We start from the raw sequence: 23,223 nt of genomic DNA on the forward strand, positions 1-23,223 counted from the left end.
ATACAAAATAAAAAGTCTTAAAATATTAAAAAAATTTTAAAAACAAAATCCTGTCTAGACTTTTAAAAATAATAAAATAAAACACAAAGCAGAAAAAATAAAACCACCAGAGAGCCTTTACTTTTTACTTCATCTGTCAAAACTACTCATGTATATTGGCATAATTTTTACATTTGGTATAACACCATCACCTTTCTTTCTATCATTTTTCTCATGTTTTTGAGCTAATTTCTTCATAATCTTTATTTTATTCCCCAAACACGCACCCACTCTCAGCAATAAAGACCTTAATAAATATTTCTAGGTACTTTCTTCCTTTGGTGGGAGATTTTATATATCTTAATCATAACAGGCTAATCATTCCGTTTTAGACATGTATATACTGTTTCCTTTAAAGCATCTAAAAACAAAAATGAAAAGACATGTTTTTAGCTAATACTTAATGTAATTTTATCTCACAAAACATTCCTACTTGCCTCACCTCTCCAGAGAAATTTCCCCAACTGTGACTTAACCTTGGTAACTGGCCTGGCAGCCAGGAGAGGAGATGTCTGCTGCTCCTGGAGAGAATGGCTACCAGCTCGTAAAGAAGAGGCCTGCGCGGAGTCCCTGCACAACGTGAATGCATGCTAAGTGGCTTCAGTCTTGTTCGACTCTTTGTGACCCCATGGACTGTAGCCCACCAGGCTCCTCTGTCCATGGGAATCTTCAGGCAAGAGCACTGGAGTGGGTTGACATGCCCTCCTACAGGGGATCTTCCCAGACCAGTGATCGAACTTGTGTCTCTTACAACTCCTGCACCGGCAAGCAGATTCTTTAGCACTAGCACCACCTGGGAAGCCCATCCCTGGACAATGCTAGCTCTCAAAGGAGAGAAAATTCACTTCTGCAGACTCAGAAGGCTATAACAACAACAAAAAAAGTCTACAGAGTCAAAAACTTCAGGTTATCTAGCCCAGTAAACATCCCATGTTCAGGTCCCAAGTTTTCCCAACTAGGTCTCTGACTCCGGATCAACAGATCTGTCTATGTTGAGCATCCAACTATCACAGGAGTTCAGACACTCTATCCAATCCTGCGCTTTGAATTCAGTTTTTCCTGCTCACCCACTGCATGAGATGAGAGTTTTTCAATCCACTAAGGATAATCTCTGGATCTCATACTCAGCTTTCAGTTATGTTAATTGCCCTCAACTTTTCATTATCCACCTCTTGCACACACATGCAACTAGTAGCAACCATGCAGTTCCACTGTCTTTATGTGTATCATCCTCACCCTCATTCCTTTCAATGCACAAACTGGCCCTGGTCCATGCACTCACATTTACTGTCATGCTGACCTGGTACCAGGGCTGAAAGTTGTAACAATCATACAATTATACCACCATCTTGTGCTGGAAGCTATTGGCATGTAACCTAGTGTCCAGTTCTCACTACCAGCTGAGTGGTGATTGATCCAGTTCCCAAATCTAATCTTAACTTCTGTCTCCTTGGAGCTCTTTCAGTACTACCTACTACAAATTGGCCTTTCTGGGTAGCAGAAACTGACAACGTAAAAGAGAAAAGGTTTATTGAGAACTAAAACCTGTGAAAGGAGAAGAGAAGAAGGATCTGTCAGGGAAAGTTATCAGATGGCAACACCAACCTGACAAAAAATGTCTTTCAGATCATCTGAGAAACTCTGGAGTAAATATTCAGTTCAGTTCAGTCACTCACTCATGTCTAACTATGCAACCCCATGGACTGCAGCATGCCAGGCTTCCCTGTCCATCACCAATTCCCAGAGTTTGTTCAAACTCATGTCCATCGAGTCGGTGATACCATCCAATCATCTCATCCTGTCTTTCTCTTCTCCTCCTGTGTTCAATCTTAGCCAGCATCAGGGTCTTTTCTAATGAGTCTGTTATATGCAATAGATGACCACAGTATTGGAGCTTCAGCTTCAGCATCAGTCCTTCCAAAGAGTAAACATTCAGCTCAGTTCAGTTCAGTTGCTCAGTTGTGTCCGACTCTTTGCGACCCCATGAACTGCAGCACACCAGGCCTCCCTGTCCATAACCAACTCCTGGAGTTTACCCAAACTCATGTCCATTGAGTCAGTGACACCATCCAGCCATCTCATCCTCTGTCATCCCCTTCTCCTCCTGCCCCCAATCCCTCCCAGCATCAGGGTCTTTTCCAGTGAGTCAACTCTTCTCATAAAGTGGTCAAAGTATTGGAGTTTCAACTTCAGCATCAGTCCTTCTTCCAATGAACACCCAGGATTGATCTCCTTTAGGATGGACTGGTTGGATCTCCTTGTAGTCCAAGGGACTCTCAAGAGTCTTCTCCAACACCACAGTTCAAAAACATCAATTCTTCAGTGCTCATCTTCCTTCACAGTCCAACTCTCACAGCCATACATCACCACTGGAAAAACCATAGCCTTGACAACATGGACCTTTGTTGGCAAAGTAATGTCTCTATAGATATGCTATAGGTTGCTATAGATAGATATGCTATATAGGTTGGTCATAACTTTTCTTCCAAAGAGAAAGCGTCTTTTAATTTCATGGCTGCAATCACCATCTGCAGTGATTTTGGAGCCCAAAAAACTAGACTCTGATAGACAGAGTGCCTGATGAACTACGGGCGGAGTTTCATAACATTGTACAGGAGACAGGGATCAAGACCATCCCCATGGAAAAGAAATGCAAAAAAGCAAAATGGCTGTCTGAGGAGGCCTTACACATAGCTGTGAAACAAAAAGAAGCTAAAAGCAAAGGAAAAAAGGAAAGATACTCCCATTTGAATGCAAAGTTCCAAAGAATAGCAAGGAGAGATAAGAAAGCCTTCCTCAGTGATCAATGCAAAGAAATAGAGGAAAACAACAGAATGGGAAAGACTAGAGAACTCTTCAAGAAAATTAGAGATACCAAGGGAACATTTCATGCAAAGATGGGCTCGATAAAGGACAGAAATTGTAGGGACCTAACAGAAGCAGAAGATATTAAGAAGAGGTGGCAAGAATACACAGAAGAACTGTACAAAAAAGATCTTCACCACCCAGATAATCACAATGGTGTGATCACTCACCTAAAGCCAGACATCCTGGAATGTGAAGTCAAGTGGGCCTTAGAAAGCGTCACTACGGACAAAGCTAGTGGAGGTGATGGAATTCCAGTTGAGTTATTTCAAATCCTGAAAGATGATGCTGTGAAAGTGCTGCACTCAATATGCCAGCAAATTTGGAAAACTCAGCAGTGGCCACAGGACTGGAAAAGGTCAGTTTTCATTCCAATCCCTAAGAAAGGCAATCCCAAAGGATGGTCAAACTACTGCACAATTGCACTCATCTCACACGCTAGTAAAGTGATGCTCAAAATTCTCCAAGCCAGACTTCAACAATATGGGCACCGTGAACTTCCAGATGTTCAAGCTGGTTTTAGAAAAGGCAGAGGAACCAGAGATCAAATTGCCAACATACACTGGATCATCAAAAAAGCAAGAGAATTCCAGAAAAAAGTCTATTTCTGCTTTATTGACTATGCCAAAGCCTTTGACTGTGTGGATCACAATAAACTGTGGAAAATTCTGAAAGAGATGGGAATACCAGACCACCTGACCTGCCTCTTGAGAAATCTGTATGCAGGTCAGGTAGCAACGGTTAGAACTGGACATGGAACAACAGACTGATTCCAAATAGGAAAAGGAGTACCTGTTGAGAAATCCACACGAGGTGGAAATGACCTTTATGCCACTACATTGCTCAATCACAGGCTGAGGGCTACCCAGAAAAAAAAAAAAAATGCTTTGAGCTTGAAAACTGAGGCAAACCTTTACAAAGTTAAGAGCTAGAATCTGTCAGGTTATTTTAAGCATATGTTTTTATTCTGATACTTCAATATCTGAGGGCTTGCCCACCCTTGGAGGGACTGCCTCTTCCAGGGATAGCTAATTCCCAGAGACAGCAAATAACTACACAGTGAGTATGTACTCCACAAACACAAACTGACCGATCCAGAGCCTATAGCCCTCCTTTTTTGAAGTCTTACACTCTGGGCCATTATTCCTTCGCTGGGAACAGTGTACTCACAATTACAGTGTACCCATGCCAGAGTCAGGTGCCAGATAACTGGGCACCCCTGTGTCACAGAGCCCACGGAAACTATTCAAACTAGCCAGTCTTAAGCCTGTTCTTCTGATGGAAATCACGATGGAGGCTCTCGTACACAGGTGTTCCTTTTTCCCTCTGACTCTGAGTGACCCCGTGCTTCCCCGTGTGACCCTGCGTGATGTGCATGTCCCCTTCTCAGGAGCAATAAAGAACAAACTATCTTTTCTATCAATGGCAATCATCTTCTGATCTTCTACCCTCACTTTACAAAATAAAAATGAAATCTGTGCTGTAAAACACACGTCCTCATACTCTCTGCAGCTGAGTAGGTTGTCTCGAAGGATGATCTGAAGGCGACCTCCATGTGTCTCACGGGAGTGATTTTTTTAAAGCGGATCAAATATAGCTATAATACCTCAGAGAGAAGTAAATTTTTATTCCTTATTTCATTCAATAGTTTTTTTTTAAATTAACCTAGTTATACATGCTAGTTACAGATGATTGGCTCTCAAAGTATAGCAGTTCTTTTTCCCATAGGCCATTATGGTCTACTGTAGAATGATTTCAAAAATGTGCTGAAGGAAACTATTCAGTTCAGTTCAGTTCAGTCGCTCAGTCGTGTCCGACTCTTTGCAACCCCATGAACAGCAGCACACCAGGCCCCTCTGTCCATCACCAACTCCCAGAGTTTACTCAAACTCATGCCCATTGAGTTGGTGATGCCATCCAGCAATCTCATCTTCTGTCGTCCCCTTCTCCTCCTGCCCCCAATCCCTGCCAGCATCAGGGTCTTTTCCAATGAGTCAACTCTTCACATGAGGTGGCCAAAGTATTGGAGTTTCAGCTTCAGCATCAGTCTTTCCAATGAATACCCAGGGCTGATCTCCTTTAGGATAGACTGGTTGGATCTCCTGGCAGTCCAAGGGACTCTCAGGAGCCTTCTCCAACACCACAGTTCAAAAGCATCAATTTTTCGGCGCTCAGCTTTCTTCACAGCCCAACTCTCACATCCATACATGACCACTGGAAAAACCATAGCCAACTATAAGCAAGGTGAAAAGACAACTCTCTGAATGGGAGAAAATAATAGCAAATGGAACAACTGACAGAGGATTCATCTCCAAAATATACAAGCAAATCATGCAGTTCAATGCCAAATAAACAACCCATCAAAAAGTGGGCAGAAGATCTACACAAACATTTCTCCAAAGAAGACATACAGACGGCTAACAAACACATGAAAATGCACAACATTGCTCATTATTAGAGAAATGCAAATCAAAACTACAATGAGATATCATCTCACACTGGTCAGACTTGTTGTTTAGTCGCTAAGTCATATCCAACTCTTGGCAACCCCATGGACTATTGCAAGCCAGGCGTCCCTCTCCTTCATTATCTCCCTGAATTTGCTCAAACTCATGTCCATTGAGTCAGTGATGCCATCCAATCATCTCATCCTCTGTTGCCCCCTTCTCCTTCCCTCAGTCTTTTCCAGCATCAGAGCCTTTTCCAATGAGTTGGCTCTCGGCATCAGGTGGCCAAAGTATTGGAGCTTCAGCTTCAGCATCAGTCCTTCCAAAGAATATTCAGGGTGGATTTCCTTAAGGATTGACTGGTTCGGTCTTTTTGCTGTCCAAGGGACTCCCAAGTGTCTTCTAGACTCTTGCTTCAAATCAAACTTTGAGAACATCAGTTATTCGGCACTCATCCTTCTTTATGATCCAACTGTCACATCCATACATGACTACTGGAAAAACCATAGCTTTGACTATATAGATTTTATCTATATGATGTCTCTGCTTCTTAATACACTGTCTATATTTGTCATAGCTTTTCTTCCAAAGAGCAAGGGTCTTTTAATTTCATGGCTGCAGTCACCATCTGCAGTGATTTTGGAGCCCAAGAAAATAAAATCTGTCACTGTAGAATCTGTCACATTCTGTCACCAGTCAGAATGGCCATCATCAAAATTCATACAAACAATAAATGCTGGAGAGCATCTGGAGAAAAGGGAACTCTCTTGTACTGTTGGTGGGAACGCAAATTGATATAGCCATTATGGAGAGCAGTAGGGATAATCCTTAAAAAGCTAGGAATAAAACCACCATATGACCCAACAATCCCACTACTGGGCATATACCCTGAGAAAATCATAACTGAAAAAGACACATGTACCCCAATGTTCATTGCAGCACTATTTACAACAGCTAGGATAAGGAAGCAACCAAGATGTCCGTGGGAAGTTGAATAGATAAGGAAGTTGTGGTACATATATACAATGGAATATTATTCAACTATAAAAATGAATGTATTTGAGTCCATTCAAATGAGATGGATGAACCTAGAGCCTATTATACAAAGTGAAGTAAGTCAAAAAGAGAAAGACAAATATCATACATTAACACATATTATGAAATCTAGAGCAATAGTACTGATGATTCTACTTGCAGGGACGCAAAGGAGACACAGACATAAAAAACAGACTTTTGGACACAGTAGGGGAAGGAGAGGGTAGGATAACTTGAGAGAAGAGCATTGAAACATATACATTACCATACGTAAAATAGATAGCCAGTGGGAATTTGCTGTATGATGTAGGGAACCCAAAATTAGTGCTCTGTGACAACCTAGAGGGGTGAAAATGGGGGGGAGTGTGGGATGGGGGTGGGGGAAGGCCAGTTCACAAGGGAGGGGACATATGTACACCTGTGGCTAATTCATGTTGATGTATGGCAGAAACCATCACAATATTGTAAAGTAATTATCCTCTAATTAAAAATAAAAATAAAAGTGTGCTGTAATGAATATGAAAGGAGAAGCAAGCAAATATGGGATCACATCAGAAAGAAGCCAGCCTATCCTAGGGACTTCCCTGGCGGTCCAGTGGCTAAGACTTAACGCTCCCAGTGCAGGGGGCCTGGGTTTAATCCCTGGCTAGGGAACTAGATCCCACCTGCTACAACCAAGACCCGGCACATCCAAGTAAATAAGTAAATAGTGAAACATTGGAAAAGACCCTGATGCTGGAACAGATAGAAGGCAGGAGGAGAAGGGGATGACAGAAGATGAGATGGTTGGCTGGCATCACTGACTCAATGGACATGAGTTTCAGCAAGCTCCAGGAGACAGTGAAGGACAGGGAAGGAAGCCTGGCATACTGCAGTCCATGAGGTCGCAAAGAGTTGGACACGACTGAGTGACTGAACAACAAAAACAATAATAATAATAAATTATGTGTTGGGGCTTCCCAGTGGCGCTAGCAGTGAAGAACCTGTGTGCCAATGCAGGAGATATTAAGACATGCGGGTTCAATCCCTAGTTGGAAGAGCCCCTGGAGAACGGAATGCCAATCCACTCCAGTATTCTTGCCTGGAGAATCCCATAGACAGAGGAGCCTGGCAGAGTCGGACATGACTGAAGTGACTCAGCGTGCAACTTATCCTAAGGGTGAAGAAGCCTTCATGGAGGGAAGTGTACAAGCAGTCCTGACAGACTATTCAGAGTTGGAAACTAAGAAATGTATCAAAAGAGACATAAAACAATGGGGAGAGCTGCAGGAACAGAACTGAAGGAGACACAGAGGGCAGTGTATTCAAGTAACAAAGGATATTCAGTTTATAGACTGTAGAGTTCTATAAGAGGGTGGGAAGGAGGGTGAGAATGTAGGCAAGGTTCAGCTCGCTTCAGGGCTCTGCCACCTGAGTTAAGGAGAATAAACTCTCTTAACTGCAAGGGAAGCTACTGAAGACTTTTTAAGAGGGTAACAACATAACTCAATCTGTAATGATCACTCTCGTAGTGTCAAGAAGAGACTAGATTGGGAAAATATTATGGGCAGAAAAGCTAATCCGAAACTGTGGCAGTAATCCAGCTGAAAGATCAGAGTGGCTGGAGTCATGTACTAGCAGTGGGTATAAGGACAAGGGGAAATGGGTTCAATAGCTGTTTATGCACATAAGGCACTGAGAAATGAGATGGAGACAAGGACGACACCCAGATTTCTAGTTTGAGAAACTAGGTGAATGGGAGGTGACTTATAGAGATGGAAAGTACTGCAGCAGCAGATTAGGAAGAAGAAGCACAAAGATGTGCATATAAAGAACAAGTGAAAAAAATGGCCTCCCAACAGAGGACAAAAACCTCTTCCACTATAAAAGGAAGGATACAGGCAGAGGCATAAAATTCAATGACAAGTAGTTGAGGGAGTGTCCACCTGGAGGCTTCCATCTTTTTCTCCAATGGTAGAACTGTAAGTCATCCGTTGAAAGCAAAGGTAGAAACAAGGGATAGAAAATAAACACTTGGAGAAGAATAGACAAGATATGAAATGGTTTTTGTAAACACTAAACCCTGAATATTCATTGGAAGGACTGACACTGAAGCCAAAGCTCTAATACTCTGGCCACCTGATGTGAAGAGCCAACTCATTGGAAAAGACCCTGATGCTGGAAAAGACTGAGGACAGGAAGAGAAGGGGACGACAGAAGATGAGATGGTTGCATTGCATCACTGACTCGACGGACATGAGTTTGATCAAGTTCTGGGAGATAGTGAAGGACAGAGAAGCTTGGCATGCTGCGGTCCATGCAGTCACAAAGAGTTGGACACAATTTGGCAACTCAACAACAACAAAGCACTGATCAGAGAAACCTGGCTGTATTGCTGGCTAGTATTGAAGAGCCAGCTAAGACTAAAAGTCATAAATTGATAATGGGATAAATTTTAAAATAGATACTTACAATGGTTATGTGTATTCATATTGTTTCTGCTGATGATGATTCGTTTTAGTTGTGTCCAACTCTTTGAGACCATATGGACTGCAGCCTGCCAGGCTCCTCTGTCCATGGGATTCTCCAGGCAAGAGTACTAGAGTGGGTTGCCATGTGCTCCCCCAGGGATCTTCCCAACCCAGTAATCGAACTCCAATCTCTTACATCTCCTGCATTGGCAGGCAGGTTCTTTACCACTAGTTCCTATCATCAACCAAAGAAAAGATCACTTAATTTGAGTTTACCAGCCAGACCTTTGAATTGATGAGATGATTTACATTGTGTATTAATATGTATTATATTTATCTGCCCTGATTGTCCCTCTGAATGTGAAGGAAAATGGTAAGAGTCAAATTTCATATATATGTAGGATGATGGAAATTGCTCGTTATAGGAGAAAACAAGTCTAAGCAGCCCAAGGGCAACCGATGTGGAGAACTTAGGCAAAGGGTAAAGAATACAAGTTTCTTCCTCTAACAAGATAAAAAGGCTTATGACCAAGATGCCTCTTTGACCTCTTACTATCAGAAACTGGCTTAAAAAAATTTACATGTGAAAAGCATAAGAAAATAGCTGGGTCTCAACACAAAAGCAATTACAGATTTTTAGTAAGCTTTGGATTTCTTAAACCATGTTTGAAGGAATGCTATAGAAATAAGATTACTTTGCAAATCACAGCCAAAAATGTGACTCTAAGAAAGAGTATATTTTAGAAACACCCAGGGCCGTTTTCAAACTGTCTGTGCTTTTCACCTCTCAGTAATTGTGACTTCTACACATGTACAAAAATACTGCCTTGAGACTCAGTGCAGAAGGAATGACCACATAACTGTTGCATTGCCAAGTGGTTTATCTTGGTTAGTTCATTTGATTTGATTTCTTAGAATTTTCACTTCTCCATGAGAATGGTACTTTAACATCATTTATACATGTAAGAAACCTGAGGCATACACAGATAAATAATTTTGCTGAACCCTGTTGGATGGTAAGTAGAAGAACCAAGATTTGATTCCAGGTATATTTTAATGCCAAAGAATGTACTCTATCACATGCTTTTTGAATAGACAAAAGCCTTTGAAACATAGTCCATACATAGGAGTCCCTCAGTTGTGTCCACCTTGCAATGGACCATGGACTGTAGCCCGCCAGGCTCTGTAGCCCCCAGGCTCCTCTGTTCGTGGATTTTCAAGACAAGAATGCTGAAGTGGGTTGCCATGTCCCTCGACAGTTGAAACATAATAGAACATACTTATCTGCATATGTCCCCTTACCTCTCACTGCCTACAGGTCATAACCCACAACATTAAACTTGGCCACACTGAAAAAATCAAATTACTACCCAACTTTTAAACGTACACTTACAGTAAATATAAACATGCATATTTAAACAACACTTTACAACTTTCAAATGGTGAGCACATCCATTATCTTTTTTTTCTATCTATATAATAACTCTATGAAGGAGGTCATGACAAATTCATTACCAACTATAGCCATATGACTGTGCTGCTCTGGACATGATGATTAAGCAAACTCCAAATTTAGAGAAAACACCCTGGCCCACACCTTCTTAGATCGTCTGCCTTTTGGTTGCTTTCTTCTGCTCTTATTATTATGACAGGTTCAATTGAATGACTCATATGTCTCTCAAAGCTAGAACCTTTTTCAGACATTTGTGTACCTGGAGATACTATCTCTGCCATAGTCTCCCCCCTCAGCCAAGGCAGGCAAAAGAACCAACCTCAGCAGTGTGTGCACTACATGATTTATCCTCCATCTAAATAAGTGATCTCATCTATTTCCTTGAAGCCTGTTCCTGTCAATCCTAGGTCACACTTAGTCTTATGAATGTACAGCTGTAAGAATAAAATCAAGCCCATGGCAGACAAGAAGAGGATTCTGATGTTTTTTGTACAATGTCATTCTACACACCTTATTCTTGCAATGGCCGCCCCTTGTAGAATAGAAAAGGTCAAGCCCTATCCTGCCACTCCTTGAGGATCTGAAAATTAAGAGTCAACATCTTTTGAAATAGTCCCTGTGAAGAGCAATTGCTTTGCTTCACAAACCGTAATTTCATGCCCCACCTCTCCTTCCGTGTTGAGCTCATCACAGGAAAACAGGAAGATGCTTTCAGACTGAATGCAGTTTTCCCCATGCCTTTCCCCTGACTCATTCCCAATTTCTGTGTGAATAGTGATGGGACACCAGAATCTGCATTAATTCATTTAGTTATTAAGACATTCAAACAATATGTGTTGACTAAGCACCTTCTCATTAAAAAGGCCTTTGCTGACTGTTCTAGGAAATACAAAGATGGAAAAGAAAGAACACGTATGGTTGGAGGAAAGTGATGTCAACAAAACCCAGAAGACAATATACTTCACATCTTTTGTTTTTTTTTCTCACATCTTTAAAAGAGTACTGAAACAAAAGCAAATTTTAAAGGCCATTAAAATATTTAAATAATTTGCCCCAATAAACAGTTTTTATTTTCATTTATTTCAAGGAAATATTTAGCAATGGGGTTACAAAAGCATGTTTATGAAGGTGGTCAAAATACTTCATATTAGGAGATGGTTTCAGTATTTTATAATGAATCTATTTGGTGTGATATTCCATACGGCTGCATGTGATTAAAATAAAGTCATTAAAATTCTTAACAATTGATGGATCTAGGTCTTATATTTGCAAGTTTTCTGTAAACTTGAAATTGTATTAAAATAAAAAACTATAATATAGCTTCATATAGTACATAGTATATATATATAATTTAATATAATATATAATGTTATATACAACTGATATAATAAGTTATAATACAGTTAAACAGCTACTGGATACATACATAGCTACTAGAAATAATACAGAAGCCATTAGAAATAAAAATTAGTAGCACAAGGATATGCCTATGAAATAATATTGAGCATAAAAAGCACAATACAAAGTTATACACTATAATATAACTTGTGAAAAAGATCTGTACAGTCAAGGTTAACATGTAAAATAAAAATGGTTTGTTTAGGTAACTTTGTTCAACTGTTTTGATATATTGTCTTATTCTTTTTACTAAAAAAAGAAAGGTCAGAATGTCAGGTGTGAGATATGAAAATGTATGCAGGAATGGTAGGCAGGAGCCCATGCATTCCTATTCCTGTTTGTTTTTCTTTTTGTTTTTGCTTTTGATAATTTTTTTTAATAATTTTGATTTTTTTTTCTTTTTTTTCCCAATTATTTTTATTAGTTGGAGGCTATTTACTTTACAATATTGTAGTTGTTTTTGCCATACATTGACATGAATCAGCCATGGATTTACATGTGTTCCCCATCCTGAAACCCCCTTCCACCTCCCTCCCCATCCCATCCCTTATATCTACCTATTCCTGTTTTATGCAAAGCTTTGCACATTACATTTTAAAAATGCATAATTGAACACTTCTTGAGTTACAGTCCTGGAGTGAATTCATTAGCTATCCATGATTTACATGATAGTTATAGAAGACCATGTAATCAGCATCTAATTTTTTCAGCAAGTAAATGAGACTCATAAAGGCATAAGTAATTTTTTGCTTAAGCTTCACAATTAATTGGTGAAAATGTTGAAACCCAAATTCAAATTTCCTAATTCTGTTATACAATTCCAACAATTTAGTATTCATTATTTCTCACAAAGTAACTTCCAGCATAACCTTCCAAATTTATCTCCTATCCTTCCCAATACAATAAACAGAAATAGCTTTTCTCACTTCCATGCTATTCTACATGGAATTCTCATTATACACTCTGCTGCCCACTCATCTACTGCAATACTGAGTTAGAATATTTTTTAAAGACATACTCAGAGAAAGACTAAATAAATTTTAGTTTCAATTGTTTTTCTTGCTTATCTCACAAATTTGTATACATACTCAATTACTTCTCTGAATATTTCAAATGCTATGAGAAAAGAGAATTTTATCAAAGAGAAAGGAGTATTACCAATTAATCTATGGAAAGCATTTTCTGATAGTCTTTGGCCTGCTGTGGCAAAAAAAATAAGGTGTGTGACAACATGATAACATGGGCAAGAGTGTCACATCCTTTTTAAATCAAAAACTATGATGCTGCAGCCTATGGAATAGTTATAGCCTTTCACGAAATACGTATCACCTGTTACGTTTAATTACAAGTTACCAGTATAAATAAAATTTTTACTGATTTGTAAGATTTCCTGTCTATTTCTGATCCATTCCACAAGTCATATGATTGGTTCAAGTTGATTCCTTTAGACTTGTTTAACAAGTTAGGTTTTAATTGTGTGGAATTTCCTCCTTTGCTTCAGTTCTTTCATAGATCACATATAACATATGAGAGTCATTCATTTGAGTGGAAACCTCAGAGCAGTTGCATAGGCAGAAAAAAGGACTTCGTTATTAAGGATTAAGATGTATAGGTAAGTTCTGTTTTTGTTTTGAAATTTTGACTGTATCATAAAGCATATGAAAAGTATACAGAAGCTTAAGAAATTTTGGTTGGCAGTTACTTCTAGTTATCTTTATCAAAACTTCATTGAAACTCTTATTAGTTAATGTTTAGGTAATATGCTTGATATTGTTTAAATAAGGTGCTTGGCTGCTTGACTGAATTTTTAACAAACTGAATAAATCTAAATAGATGACTTAGTGTTATGAAAACATATATTTAAATAAGGAAGTGTTTTTGTTTTCTCATGTTTAACTTCTCAGAAAACTGATGTGTGGCTTTAAAATGTAATCAGAAAAAAATTCCTTTGTTGTTTTAAAGTTTTTAAGGGTTCTGTATTTTTGTGCCTGTCACAATATCACTTTAGCTATTAAATACAAAGTGAATTCTGAAGTCCTCTTTAAGAAAGCAAAAACTGTATTTGTCTTCCTTTTATATACTATAATATCATTACTTTCAAGCAAGTTTTTGTTGATACTTAAGAAAAAATAGTATTTGCCTAGTTTTCTTTTCAGTTAATAGCTGTTTATCTTTATATACTTCCACGTTAAAAAGCAAAGAGTCAGATGGTACAATTTCAAAATTATATAATTTGAAATGTTTGTGCTTGCATCTGTGAGTATATTGTTCATTTTGTTTTCCCATGAACACAAAAATATGTGATACAAATAAGTCATTTCAAAAGGGAAATAAATGAAGTATGGATAGTTGGCCAAGTCAAATGTAGTTGAGTTTATTTTAAATCTCCTGAACTTTAGGAAGGAGGAAATCCAATCAAAATTCAAAAATTTTTAATAAAATATATGTACAATTATATGCATTTAAATATATATATAAAACAATAAAAAATGGGTGGCAGGAACTTCCCTGGTGATCTAGTGGTTAAGATTCCATGCTCCCAGTGGAGGAGTTACAGATTTGATCCCTAGTTGGGGAACGAGGATCCCACATGGTGCAGCCTTAAATAAACAAAAATGTGTAGCAGCCTAAGCTTTAAAAAATCAGTATTAATTAACAAGTAATAATATATGAAAATAATAAAAATAATTTCATATTCATACAAGGGATAGTATAAGAACCTATTAAGCTAGGATAAAATCTATGAAAAAGCATATATTGTATGCTCTCATTTATGTGAAAATGAATCACAAAATTGTATTTACTCATTGACTTACCTCTGAAAACTATACATATGAAAATGTCTAATGAGAAATATAAAATATTAATCATGTTTGTTGTGTTACAGTGGTGAGCTTATGAATTATTTTTCCCCATTGTTCCTAAACATTTTATAACAATGTGGGATTGCCCTAATAATCACAATACAATTTGAAATGATTTTACTGAAACATTTTTAATTTTGTGAAGAAATTCCTCTGATTAAAAAAAAAGTATCCTCATAAATAGCTAAATGTCTTTCAAAGGAAAATAAAAGGAAACTTGTAAACAATGCAAATAATGAAAGTGATGTACAATTTCAGAAAGCCTTGAGTCAATCTAATTTCTAAACTGATCCATCCTTATACTCAATAAGACCCAAACTTTACAGTTACAAAAACAAACAAATAAAAAAAAACAAACAACAGCTCTTCTTTGGAACTTGGTTTCTATGCAGCATACTTTAAAATATTTTTTCTCTTAAAAATAAGCTGCATCTACAAATAATCAGTTTTTCCTTTTTTATTAACCTAAAAGTATGTAACTAGAAATTAGTTTTGCTCATTGGTTGGTTGATTTTTATTGTAAGAAGATAATCAGTGTCACTATGCCAAATTGGTGAATTTTGAGAATAACTACCCTTGTTCATCAGTTTGAGGACCCATGACTAGGAAACAATGTCCCTGTCAACCTGAGTAAACAGAATTGTCAGTGGAAACAGGAAAGTTGTTACTCAAATGGCATGGCTAATTTAAAAACAGCAAATTTTTATTTTGACAAGACATATGCCTGAGTTTAATGGTGGGAGGAATTAATTAAAACTTTCAGTTTCCTTTTACTGGACTATCCCCATCAACATAAAGACACACCCCACTATTTTCAATTTAAAAAAATAAATAAATAACTCAAGTTTCACTATTTTCCAGTTCCTCCATATGCTCAGAGGGAGCAATTGGGTAGGGGAAGGGGTATGAAAGTAATGTTTTTAGGTAATTCTAGGTCACTCTTAGGTAAAATAATAAGGTAATTTTTTGATACTCCTGGTTGACAATTCAGTTCAGTTCAGTTGCTCAGCTGTGTCCGACTCTTTGTGACCCCATGAACGGCAGCACGCCAGGCCTCCCTGTCCATCACCAACTCCCAGAGTCCACCCAAAGTAAAAGAAATGCAAAAAAGCAAACTGGCTGTCTGAGGAGGCCTTACAAATAGCTGTGAAAAGACAGGAAGCGAGAAGTAAAGGAGAAAAGGAAAGATATGCCCATTTGAATGCAGAGTTCCAAAGAATAGCAAGGAAAGATAAGAAAGCCTTCCTCAGTGATCAATGCAAAGAAATAGAGGAAAACAATAGAATGGAAAAGACTAGAGATCTCTTCAAGAAAATTAGAGATACCACGGGAACATTTCATGCAAAGATGGTTGACAATGGGGTCTCTTAAATGGTTTGTGTGTGTGTTAGTTGCTTAGTCGTGTCCGACTCTCTGCAACCCCATAGACTGTAGCCCACAAGGCCCCTCTGTCCATGGGATTCTCCAGGCAAGAACACTGGAGTGGGTTGCCATTGCCTTCTCCAAAAGGAACTATAGAAAGAAAGAAAGTGAAGTTGTTCAGTCGTGTCCAACTCTTTGTGACCCCATGGACTGTAGCCTACCAGGCTCCTCCATCCATGGAATTTTCCAGGCAAGAGTATTGGAGTGGGTTGCCATTTCCTTCTCCTTAAACGGTTTGATTACTTGCATATAAACTCTAAGACCTCTTTTAGGTTGTCCTCTCCTAAAGGTTGCAAAGATGGTATGTTTCTTTTTTTACCTACCTGTTCACCTCTCTCTGAAAAGGGAAATCCTATCAGGGGACCCAGGAATCCGGGCAGTGGAGTTATCATGATATAATTATTATTCTTTTCAAATCCTTAAGTATCCCAGATTTTCTCAGGTCCTCTAAGAGAGTGTGTTTTCCACTGGATTACATGAAAAGTGTGAAATGAAGTTTGGAAAATAGGATGAAGATTCAAATTTGGAATTTAGCATGTAGTTAAGGAAAGATTAAGGTAAATGAGAATATCTCAGCTCAGGAACAGACATGTCTTAGAAGGACTCCTCCCACCATAACAAATCTTATTTCCATTTTCTTCCTTTTTGTTCATGCTCATGTTATAGTTAACTAACCACATAGATGTGTCAGTCAGTCAAAAGACATGGGGAAGAAAGCTATAACTGTCAGAAATACTTTCCAAATTCTGCCTGTTAATTCAATTCTGGTTTGTGAATTGCTATTTTAATTTTCAAAAACCATGCTTAAAATTATAAACCATTAGGCAAAGGATATATTTCTCAGTAGAAATTAGGCAAGTAGATACCAACTTATCTTTACAGTAACAGAGCCCAAAATGGTGCTTTTAGAGTACAAGATACTATGCATAAAAGCCTCAAGCCACAAGCTGAAAGAGTTACCCAATGGGCCAGACCAGAATGTTTAAATAAAAAGGAATGGTCAAGGGTGTGAAATATTGCTAAAAGTCTATGAGACACGTGTACCCCAATGTTCATCGCAGCACTGTTTACAATAGCCAGGACATGGAAGCAATCTAGATGTCCATCGGCACATGAATCGATAAGAAAGCTGTGGTATATATACACAATGGAATATTACTCAGCCATTAAAAAGAATGCATTTGAATCAGTTCTAATGAGTTGGATGAAACTGGAGCCTATTATACAAAGTGAAGTAAGTCAGAAAGAAAAACACCAATACAGTATATTAATGCATATATATGGAATTGAGAAAGATGGCAACAATGACCCTATATGCGAGACAGCAAAACAGACACAGATGTAAAGAACAGACTCTTGGACTCTGTGGGAGAAGGCAAGGGTGGGATGATTTGAGAGAATAGCATTGAAACATGTATATTATCAAGTGTGAAACATATCACCAGTCCAGGTTTGATGCATGAGACAGGGTGCTCAGGGCTGGTGCACTGGGATGACCCTGAGTGATGAGATGGGGAGGGAGGTGGGAGGGGGGTTCAGGATGGGGAACACATGTACACCCATGGCTGATTCATGTCAATGTATGGCAAAAACCAGTACAATATTGTAAAGTAATTAGCCTCCAATTAAAATAAATAAATAAAAACCTAAAAAAAAAGTCTATATCTTATCTTCCCTTAGAATATCACGAGAGCCTTAAAGCAAGGACAATTGGCCATTTTATAAATGTCCCCACTGTCTTACAGAGTGACATAATAAGTACTCACTATCTATTGATTTTTTCTCACCATTCATTCAATAAACATTCAATTTAATGTTTCCGCCATTCATTCTGTGTAAGAGAGTGCCCACAATATCCTAGGTTGATTAATTAGTTAATTTAAAAGAGCACAGACAAAAATATTAAGAGACAACTCGATACCACCACTTAATCTCTGTTTAGATCAGTTTACTCATCTGGATAACGGATAAAGTGGAGTAGGTATTCTCGCAGTTCCCTTCTATGGCTAACATTCTGTGATACTGCAGAAGGTTATCACTCTTACAAAATGCCATTACAAATAAAATAAAATGATACCTGCAATTAAAGTTAGGTTTTACCTAAAAGAAGAATATAACATTTGCCATTTACTGAAGGCAAGCCAGAGTTCTAGGTACTTTACAAACAGAACCCCCTTTAATTTTCACAACCCTTTTAGGCATGTGATTGACCCTATTCTATGAATGAGGAACTAAGGCTTAGAAAGATTTTTTTGTCACTAACCCATGGTCACATTGTGTCTGTCTGGATACAAAACTTGTGATTATCATTACTGTACTATATTATCTTTCTGTATTACTTGTAAAATAAAATAGAAAAAAACTGAGTAAATAGATCCATTTATCCAGGAGACAGAGAGGGATCTCTTGTCGGCTCTTCATGCCCATGCTAGAAGCCTTAACGATGTTCACAGAGTAGATAGGGCCTCACTTCCACCACCTAACCCACTTCTCACTGTACAGATACACTTAAACACAGACCATCAGAAACTTCAGGGGACACAGTGGAGAACTAACCGAGTCAGTTCCTCCCATCATGAATTTGATTGGCTGCACACTTACAATGGGCCGAATGTCAGACAATAACTCTAGTTGTGTTAACACAGTTTCAACTTCTTTATCCTCACAACCTGGAGGTAGGTAACATTATCTCCTCTATTTTGCAGATAAGGTAATAAGGAGAAGTAAGGTAACTTCCCAGGTTCGTGCAGCAAGTAGACAGCAAAAATAGAACTCATGAAGTCCAGCTTCAGAGTCTAAGCTCTCAACTGTGGCTCCTCTCACAGAGCTTAACCTACCAGGAGGGGAGGGAGGTGATGTGGGAATGGGGAGATAAGAAAAATGTAAGCAGACAGACATTCTTAAGGGAATAAAGTATTTGCAAAAATTTAGTGTGTAGTAGATGTGAGAGAATCTACCAAATAGAGTGGTCATGGAGTGAAAAGGAACCATCTATGCAAAGCAGGGGAAAGGACAGAACACTGTGAAGGTGATCGGGAAACTCGCTGATTCTTCATTCAATGACAAAGGATAAAACTGAAGTTCATAGAAGTGATTTGCCTAATGTCAAGTAGCTTTGCTGATCTCTTCAACAGTGTTTTCCCCCACACTATGTAAACTGCTTCCCAAGAAAAAAGGTATATCTGCAGCATTTTTACTAAGTTCTGAGGAATATATTCTACTGTGTAGGTTTCAAAAAAGTTAGTACCGTAGACCTTGGAACGCTGCTCATTTCATACGACACAGAATCCTCCTGGGAAAATGATAGAGAATCTCAATTTTTTTCCTCTGCTTCTTTAGAAAATCTGGGCAAGAAGCCACTAGGATTAAGTTCTGAAAGGTTTGAGTACAAGATGTTGTTTTAAAAAATATACTGATGCAACTAAATATTACTCAAGAGCATTTGAAACAACTAATCTTGGGTTTGGTCCATGATTCATTAAAAGCTACTTCTTTTCCCTATGAGAACGATTATCATGTACTGGATATAGTTAAATAGAACTAACCATGAAGAATACATACGAGGTTCTGATTTCAGTCTCCACTCTTTCCAAGTTATGAGTAATAACACTTAACTAGTAGCTCTGAGAGAATAGTTCAGTCAATTTCCAGATTCTCTATTCTATCATGCCCACTAACTTATTCCATTCAGCTTCTGCTGAAATGTCTTTCTTGCTTTAGAACCTACACTAATACATTTTTACTTAACTTGTACATTTCTTTTTTCTTTCTTCCACCCCATGATTCACTGTACCTCCTCTGTCCCCCCACAGGTAAACAGTGTTAAAAATCTAGCATCTATGTTTCCACACAAATTAAACCAGATTGTCTCATTGGCAATTGTTAGAATTTTTAAAATTCGGATCTATAAAGAATAATCAAATCAAACATTGTAGGATAAACACATTTAGAGCACACACACACACACAAAAATGCTTCCCTGTGCTTCTCCAGAGTGTGATATACCAACTTTCTCACCTCACTGGGACATGCTTTGTAGAAACAATGAAACCAGAAATATCCTGATGCTCTCAATTTGGTATTACAAATCATATCACATTGAGTTAGGAGTAAGAGCCCCTAAATACTACACTCATTTATTTCCTATAGAAAACAAACACATCTGGTTTTATATAAGGGTCAGTATATTTGACAAAGCAGTAAGTTAGGTTTTCAACATTTCATAATGATCTTATAGGAGTATTGTCTCCATTGTGCTTGGACTTTAGGAAACAGAAGAAACTAGGATGCCTTTAGTAAAAATCATTCTTCTCTGCCTTGGAGCTATTCTGATCTAATTGTATCCAAAACCTTTGTTCCACAAAGTGTGGTCCTTGGATCAATAACATCAGCATCACCCTGGAACTTGTTAGAAATGCAGAATCTTGGGCCCAATCCCAGATTCACTATTTAAATTTGCATTTTAACAGGCAACTCATATATACATTGAAATATAAGTACTAAACAAACCAACTGAAACTAAACAGCTACAAAGTAGTTCCCCAAGTATTATTCAAAATGGAAAGAGAGTTACAGCAAGACATATTTCCGTGTATTTACATATGAATGAGCATGCCCTCTAAGCTGGGTATGCAGTAGCTCTCCCATCCCTTTCCTGCAGAAACACTGAGGGACTTAGGCAAGTCAGGACTCACAAGGAACATTTTCTTAACTGAGTTCCAGGAACACTGTGCTCCTCAACTTGTCAGGTATTTCAGAAAGAAATGTTTCTGCACTCAAATAAGCCTGGGGGACACTGTTATTTAGTCAGTTCAGGCTGCATAAGAAAGGAAGAAATGGGAGAATTGGGAAATGTGTAGAAAATGAATGGGTTTTTTTGGTCATGTAGCAGCTGGAATTTAATTATAAGCTTTTCTCTAGGACTTCTTACCTTTTTTTTTTTCTACCCTGACAAGTAACAATAATATGTGTGACAGACTTCTGTAGATCTAACCACGCTTATAAGCAATGCCCAATGCACTCCTTGTAATTCCACTCAAAAAATAAATAAATAAAAGGAAAACACAAATGAGTGACAGCAATGTTACGGTGAAATTATGCTTTAAATTGTGTATAAATAATTTCAAAACTCTGATGCTTCAACTAGTACTTGTAACGATTCGCTTGCCATTGTTGCTGTTGCCATTAACTGCATTCTAACACCTAGCTGAGGACTGCTTTGGAGAAAACGGCATTGAAACTTGAACTGAATGGGGTAATGGGTTTTCCTCTCTGTGAGTTCAAGTCCACCCTCACTGTCAATCATTCTTTGAAAGTTTAGTAATTTTGTTATTGCAGTTAAGTTGAGAATCATAAAAGATAAACAACTTTAACAGCTTTACTGAAATTTAACTATACATAATAAAGCTTACCAAAGTGTACAATTCAGTGGCTTTAGTATACTTACAGGGTTGTACAACCATCATCAAAATCAAATTTCAGAACATTTTCATCATCCTAATAGATAGATTTAATTTAAAAAACTAATTTCAAACATACATTTTTAAAAGAGCATTTTGACAATAAAATATCACATGCTTGACATACATACACTATGATGTGTAAAACAGCTAGCTAGTAGGAAACTGCTATATAACATAATTTGTTCAGCTCGGTGCTCTATGATGACCTAGAGGGGTAGGAAGCAGGTATGGGAGGGAGGTGCCAGAGGGAAGGAATACATGTATACACATAGTTGATTCACTTTGTTATATAGCACAAATGAACACAATATTCTAAAGCAATTATACCCCAATAAAAAATGAAATATCACATGCATACAGTATCATGAATATTTCTTTGCAATTTGCAGAAAGATGGCAAAATAATGTTGGTGGCTATAAAGGTTAAATATTATCTTTAGGCTTCTTTCGTGGCTCAGCTGGTAAAGAATCTGCCTGCAATGCGGGAGACCTGGGTTCAGTCCCTGGCTTCAGAAGATCCCCTGGAGAAGGGAAAGGCTACCCACTCCAGTATTCTGGCCTGGAGAATTCCATGGACTGTATAGTCCACCAGGTCGCAAAGAGTCAGACATGGCTGGGCGACTTTCACTTCACTTTAGTTTAAAAAAAAAAAAAAATTTAAGGAAAGGAAATAAAAGGAAAGAATAAACAAAAAAGAAAAAAATCTAGTTTTTAAAACTAAATCTATATAGAAAAAATACTATTTGGAGGAATATAGGCAAGCAAACCTTCAACTAAATAGCTACTTCTTGCTCTGAAACTACTCTGGGCTCAATGACTCAGTCAGTAGCTACCTACACTTTCTAGAGTTCAGATGGAGTTCTAACACGGGGAGCAGTGCCCTCTAGAGTACATGCTAATCTTTCCCTAACATTAATCAGCCAAGAAGACAGGGAACCTGTGTCAGGACTTTCTCTGTTACATTGTCTGTGCTGAAACACCAGGGACATGCGTTTCAACAGTGGTAGAGTCAAGAGAGCACGACTCCATGACTGTGGGTTTGGTGATTCCTAGAGAAATATTCTTAAAATATCAGCATCGCAAGTTCCGAAGTAGCTTACCGTTCTGTCCTTTCAGACACTGAGGCAGGCTCACTTTTGCAGACCGTGTCACTGTGTACCACAGCATCACTGGGCCTGTTTGCACATGGAAAAGGCTCCATCATCTCGGCTATGAAAGCAGAACCTGCCTTTTGGGCAGCTGTACAGTTCCAGCAAAGTTGACTTTCCTTATAGAAGCACATATATTAAGCTTAGCAGCACTGTGCTGAATCGCTCAGTCACGTCCCTCTCTTTGAGACTCTAGAGACCACAGCCCACCAGGCTCCTCTGTCCATGGGATTCTCCAGGCAAGAATACTGGGGTGGGTTTTCATTCCTCCTCCAGGGGATCTTCTAGACCCAGGGATCGAACCCGCATCTCTTATGTCTCTTGCATTGGCAGATGGGTTCTTTACCACCAGTGCCACCTGGGAGGCCCGAGTTTAGCAGAGCAGTAACTTTAAAAAAAAAAAAAAAAGAAAGAAAGAAAGAAAGAAAAAAGAGGCCTTTAAGTCTTTAACTGACTCTGTCACTTGAAAAGTGAAAGTGAAGTCACTCAGTCATGTCCGACTCTGCGACCCCGTGGACTGTAGCCCACCAGGCTCCTCTGTCCATGGGATTCTCCAGGCAAGAATACTGGAGTGGGTTGCCATTTCCTTCTCCAGGGGACCTTCCCGACCCAGGGATCAAAACTGGGTCTCCCGCATTGC

The 23,223-nt window shown here is 38.5% G+C and overlaps 1 protein-coding gene across 1 annotated transcript in view; it reads left to right on the top strand.

Annotated features, from left to right (window-relative positions):
• The first annotated feature begins 13,207 nt into the window (after window positions 1–13,207).
• TMPRSS11D (transmembrane serine protease 11D) overlaps window positions 13,208–23,223 on the top strand; it is a 60,577-nt gene continuing 50,561 nt past the window's right edge. The window contains exon 1 of the mRNA XM_043905859.1: window positions 13,208–13,299. Coding sequence (XP_043761794.1) covers window positions 13,292–13,299 — 8 coding nt within the window. The 5' untranslated portion in view covers window positions 13,208–13,291. The remainder of the gene's footprint in view (window positions 13,300–23,223) is intronic.

This window comes from Cervus elaphus, chromosome 6 (genome assembly GCF_910594005.1).
Source record: "Cervus elaphus chromosome 6, mCerEla1.1, whole genome shotgun sequence".
Lineage (NCBI taxonomy): Eukaryota > Metazoa > Chordata > Mammalia > Artiodactyla > Cervidae > Cervus > Cervus elaphus.